Below are 5,987 nucleotides of genomic sequence, written 5' to 3' on the forward strand. Positions count from 1 at the left end.
TCTCCATTTATGATTTATTGATTAACTCAGGTTAAAAGATGATAGAATCAAATTAATTCCCAAATTAAAGAAAATTAAAGAAGACATAAATGAATTAATAAATGACCTAAAGATAGAAAGACGATAATAAAAATCATATTATTTTATTGACAACAAAATTCAAAGGACAACTACTTAAAAAAATAAAAAATATATTAAATATTCCATATAATAAATATTTTAATAAAAATTCAATTAAAAATCCTTAAGTTTATAAATTTATAAGTTACCTAAAAATTTGTTTAAAAAAATTAAAAAATACAAACATTCTATTTATTTTGTTCTGTCTTTAAAGAAAAAAAAAATTCAGACATTTGGACACTGGTCCTGTGATCTCATCCTTATTCATACAGCAAATCACTACACTTCCCTCTTCTCTCTTTCTTCTTCTTGTCACACACTCACTACATCTCAACTCAGATCTCTGCTTCCTTCAACCATGGCCACACTCTTCGACTCTCTCGCCTTCGTTGGCATTCCTTCCGCCGCTTCCTTCCCCTTCGCCGCTCGCCCCACCTCCGCCAAGCTCCCGCAGTGCATCGGCCTCAGACTCAGACCAACCGTCGCACGATTCGTGGCAGCCTCCGCTCCCAAAGTCGCCTCACACGCCGCGCGCGTTGTTTGCGAGGCTCAGGATGCCGTCGTTGATGGTCAGTTTTTCTTCTTTCGTTTGCTTCGGCATATATTTTTTGGTTTTGAAATCGTAATTTAAAAATAAATATTTTCGTTTTTAACAGCTAATAGATGCATGTTCTTTTCTTAAAATATAAGAATAAAATGGAATTGATCTAGTTTCAGACAGTGAAACTGAAAGAACTTCAACGTTTTTTTGGTAGTGGCTCATGTTTTCGCCGTAATAAATTAAATAAAATAAAAAATGTGGGATTTTGTTGCTTAATCGTTGGACTTCTGGTGTCGAAATTAAAATCGAAGAATAATTTTTCTAGAGTTAAAATTAGTTGTGGAATTGAAAAATAATCTTTTCAAGAAGTCTGAGAATCTTACAAATCAACTCGTGTGTAAAATCATTTTAGACTTTTGAGATTATTTAAGACTTGGGGTTTGAACTATAACAACATCCGAGAACTTGTCGTAGAAAGTAGTTTTGAACGTATACTAATTGTTGAAATATAATAATTATTTTTCACTTAACTGATTGATGTTTGATATTTTCCTTTGTCTGAATGTATGGAGGACATTGACATTGGGATATTTGGGTTCAGAAGGGAATGATCTTGGATTAATGTTAGAAGATGTAATAAAATGGCAGGCTGTGTTAGAAATACTGATTTTGAATTGCACTAGTGTCAATAGTTCATCTAGTTATTAGCGGTATTGATACATTCGTTGATGTACGGCAATGGCAGACCCATTTTCGGTAGAGTTTATTGACAAAGCATCAATTAGTTTGGTCTTTGATGGGTGAAGTAACATGATAGGGATATATATAGTTTTCATGTATAACAAGCTGAAGTGTAGTATCCTAAATGGGGTTAGGTATTATTTTCCAGTTAAAATTTGATTTTCGTTTAAGTAGTTCTTCAACTTTTATACCAACTTTATTTCCCCAAAGTTGTTCATCTTAAATTTATTGTTTTGGGAATTTCATTTGCATTGATTGAATAAACCTAATAAGAAGGTCTTGCTTTTGTCAATGCGTGTTTTTTTTCTCTTATCAATCAACATAAGGACAGATTAAACTCTGCCCTATGGTTTCTGGATCGTCCATTGGGGGATATCGCAAGGTCGGCCGATGACCGTTGTGTCGATGTTATGATATGTTCAGTATTATGCAGAGCCGGGATGGCTTGAAAATTAACACTATGTTATCTAGAAGTTGTTCTGACTCGGGTGACGGATGAAGATACTGACCAGAGTTCAGGATGTTCAAGTTGGTCCCAAAGATGTGCAAGATATCTGAAAACAATATTTTTTTTTTCTTTTGTGGAAAGTAAGGAAAGGGGTGTGAAAATCCGGGTAGTTTATATCATTCTGATTAACTGAATATTCATTTCCTTAAAACCTGGATAAAAGATAAAATCTTGATAACAAGGAGGGAACACCCACTTATGGGAGAAAAAAAAAAGTCTCACCACCACAGAATAGACAGTGAATGCTTCTGGCAGTAAGTTCCTTCATACTTCTTGCTGCAACACTTTCAGTTTCATATCTAGTTTCAAGCCTAGGTCAAGGAAGAGAGTGGTATTAGGCCCTAGTTAACCAAACCTAAAACTTGTCAATTCCCAGACATGGATCACATGACAGGTTAATCAACAAATATAAACTAGATTGTTTTGTTTGGACTTGTGTTTTCTATTGGTCTGTCTGAATTTTTTTATATGGTTTTCATGTTCCCCATTTCAGCACATTATCACTACAATGCAATCAAATTCTTGTGGATACAACCTCTTTCCGTTCATTTCAAGAGAAATTTTTGCACATTTGAGAAAATACCAATTGAAAGTTTTGCCAGGTTGAGAGAAATACTAATTGGAATGAAATACTTTCTGTTATTGTGAATTACAGTGGCTGCTATTACCGATGCAAATTGGCAATCCCTTGTACTTGAATCTGATTCTGCTGTTCTGGTTGAATTCTGGGCTCCATGGTGTGGTCCCTGCCGAATGATTCACCCTATAATTGATGAGCTTGCAAAGCAATATACTGGGAAGCTCAAATGTTACAAACTCAACACTGATGAGAGCCCTTCAACTGCAACTCGTTATGGAATTCGAAGCATTCCCACTGTTATGATTTTCAAGAATGGTGAGAAGAAAGATACAGTTATTGGTGCTGTGCCCAAGTCAACGTTGACCACAAGCATAGAAAAATTCGTTTGAGGTGGTAAGTATAAGAGGCCATTGCTACAACAAAAGCTGTTTTTCCCTATAAGCTCCTTTTGTTCTTAGCCTCGTCTCTCAAGTTTCGATAATTTGATTACTCAAATACTCATTTACGCTTCTGTACAGTTATTGGATGCAACCTTATTTTCGGTTTTTTAGATTATTCTAGTTACCCATATGATAAGTGAATTTGCCATTGAATCATGGTACGATTTGAATTGAGTTTTCATATTTTTCTGCTTCTGTTTCTTTTCAACTTTCCATGGACACCGGTGACACGTGAGATATATGTTTATTAAACAAATTAGATAATTCGTATTAAATCCTAGTTCTCGTGGCTATATGGATCAACAAAACTCAAATGTAGGTAATTAGGTTTTATGTTGTGATTCTTTAACCATAATTATAATTTGAATAATGATACTTTGACAACATTTTTTGATAACATTTTAATATCATTTAGATGTTATGTGTGATTGGTCCAAAATTACTACACAATCAATAATAATAATCATAAACACTAACATGGACCAATCATAGAATGGATGACACATAGATGATGTTAAAATGTTGTCTAAGTATCATTGTCCTTATAATGATGATAATCTTTTTGATAAAGGTATACATTAGAATGAACACCGTTAAATTCTAATATAAATGGGAGAATTTGAAGTATGAAAGATGTGTTGTCCTGTTTTACTAATTACTTATTTAAAAGAAAAATAAACAATTATGTTTTCTTTTTAAGAAAAATATTGATACAACTCTCACCGATGTGGCAGAAACTACGTTAAATTTTTGGTTAAAGAACTTAAAACGATTTAAACCATACATTACAACATCACAGAATACAATATAAAAGGAAAAGGATTTAGGTCATGTCTCTTTTTCGAATATATTTAAAACAGTAAAAAGAATTAGTTTGTGTCTCAACATGCATGAATGTAAACCATATAAGTTGCAAGTCAAGTTCGATATAATTATTAAATCATTCGAAGTATAAGCATATGTAACAGTCTACTATGAGTGTTATTTTTAGTTAAGAATACATTTGAACAAACCATTAAAAACATGTTTGAATTTGGTTTGATTTGATAACAAAAAAAATTGAACATGATTAAATTAATATTTAGTTTGGTTTTAATTAGTTTTTCAATTTTATTGTATAACTTTTTATGGGTTAAATATGTTTTTAATCCCTTAACTATCAAGCGTTTTTGGATTTCGTCCCTCTTTCAAACTTTGTTACACTTTCATCCTTCTCCTTAATGAAACTGTAATTTTAGTCCTCGAAAACTAACGGCGTTAACTTTTCAGTGAGCTGGCTAACGGTGTGTCAATGTTTCATGCCACGTTGTCAATTGAAAATCTCTGAAACTTCACTCTCCAACCAAATCCCTCAACTCTCCGGGTTGCATCCCTCCACCACCCCTTGCTTCTGCAAAATCCACACCAACACGTTCCCCACCCATATAGCCATCCTCCCTCTCTCTGCCTCGGCCTCCACCCACGACACCACCACTTGCGTCCCGACCTTCCACCTTGATCCTGCCGTCCTCCTCTGCCTTCCGCCGCCTTTTCGGAAAGCCTTTCATCCTTGTTATCTCCGTCTACAACAACCCAATGGGTCGTTCCTGCTGAGTGTGCGACGCCAAAATATTGGGTCGGGTTCATCTCACCGTTAACCTCTCCCTTGCCCCTCTCTCACTCTAATACCTTCCACAGCGGATGTCTCAATCTAGCTGGGCTCCACAGTACAACCAAACCATCGGTCCAACTTATGGAATTCATATCAGTGAATCTAACAAATGTCATAATCCAAGATAGTAAAATTGGACCATGATCTGAACTCCGTGTTCTTCTTCATCTTAAAGTTCACTTTTGCTGAACAATAGAAACAGTAATGTGGTTTACTCTTAATAGACTTTGAAACGAAAAAACACAGTGGCTAACTTGGAAAAGGAATTTTAAAGAAAAATGAAAAGTGAACTTTACTCTTATGCTTAGATTTCTGCCATTTATATAGAAATTAAAAATGAAAAGTTGACACATTTCTTTCGAAACTTTGCCTGTGTTAAAAGTTACACCTTGGTCTTTCACGGTTGCTGCCACCACCATGGATAAGGATTTCCTCAAAATCATTTCTCTTGGCAAGAAAAAACACCTTCAGGTATCATCTTTTTATCCTATCTCAACATGCATGTGTACTTTTGTTTTGTTAACTAAATTTGACTGCACTTCTATCAGGGTGCTAGTCTTATTGAGGCTTCCCACGACCCAAGAGAAAGTTTTATCCCATTATATCGTCTGCAAAAGCAAAACTTTGTAATGCTTCCATTAATGATGCGTAAGCTTTATTTTTATTTTTACTTTTACTTCCTAGGATTATTTCAAACAATAATACATTTGTATGTTGGTGCAGGCGTGTTTGCAAAGTTTTGAAATAATTATTACTTTAAGATTGTCCTAGTATTCATTTTAGTTTGTAATCTAAATTGTGGTTCTCTACTTTATAAAATTATTGTCTTGTGAATTTGGTTTAACTAGACTCTATTAAAGGTTTTCTTAACAAAATTATAATTGTATAATTAGCCAAATTCAATTAGATATGCCTTTCAGTTTGTTTTTTATGGTAGCAAAAGAGAGGATAGGTGAGAGGTTACCAATGAGATGAACCCGGCTGTTGGCGTCGCGCACTCAATAGGAACGACTCATTGGATTGTTATAGATGGAGAGAATGAGGATGAGAGGATTTTCGGAGAAGCGACGGAGGGCAGCGGGGTCGAGGTGGAAGGTCAAGGCGAAGGTGGCGGTGTCAAGGGTTAAGGCGGAGAAAGGGAGGAGGGTCGTATGGGTGGAGAAGGTGTTGATGTGGATTTTGCAGAAGCAAGAGGTGGTGGAGGGATGCACCCCGGAGAGTGGAGGGGGTTTGGTTGGAGAGTGAAGTTTCAGAACTAGAGATTTGCAGGAAGGGAGAAAGATCCATGATAAGGAAGGAGAAAGAGAAAGTGACGAAAGCATTTTTACTTGAATTTCATATTTTCAATTTCCAACGTGGCATGAAACATTCACATACCGTTAGCCAGCTCACTGAAAAGTTAACGC

The 5,987-nt window shown here is 35.3% G+C and overlaps 1 protein-coding gene across 1 annotated transcript; it reads left to right on the forward strand.

The window, feature by feature from the left end:
- Positions 1 to 344: 344 nt before the first annotated feature.
- On the forward strand, positions 345 to 3,125 carry LOC124838829 (uncharacterized). Its single transcript, XM_088097968.1, has 2 exons — positions 345 to 689; positions 2,566 to 3,125. Exons 1-2 carry the CDS (start codon positions 479 to 481, stop codon positions 2,877 to 2,879), a joined length of 525 nt encoding a protein of 174 aa, XP_087954094.1. The 5' UTR covers positions 345 to 478; the 3' UTR covers positions 2,880 to 3,125.
- The last annotated feature ends 2,862 nt before the right edge of the window (positions 3,126 to 5,987 follow it).

Source organism: Vigna umbellata, chromosome 9 (assembly GCF_029865625.1).
Source record: "Vigna umbellata cultivar VRB3 chromosome 9, Vumbellata_1.0, whole genome shotgun sequence".
NCBI classification, from domain to species: Eukaryota; Viridiplantae; Streptophyta; class Magnoliopsida; order Fabales; family Fabaceae; genus Vigna; species Vigna umbellata.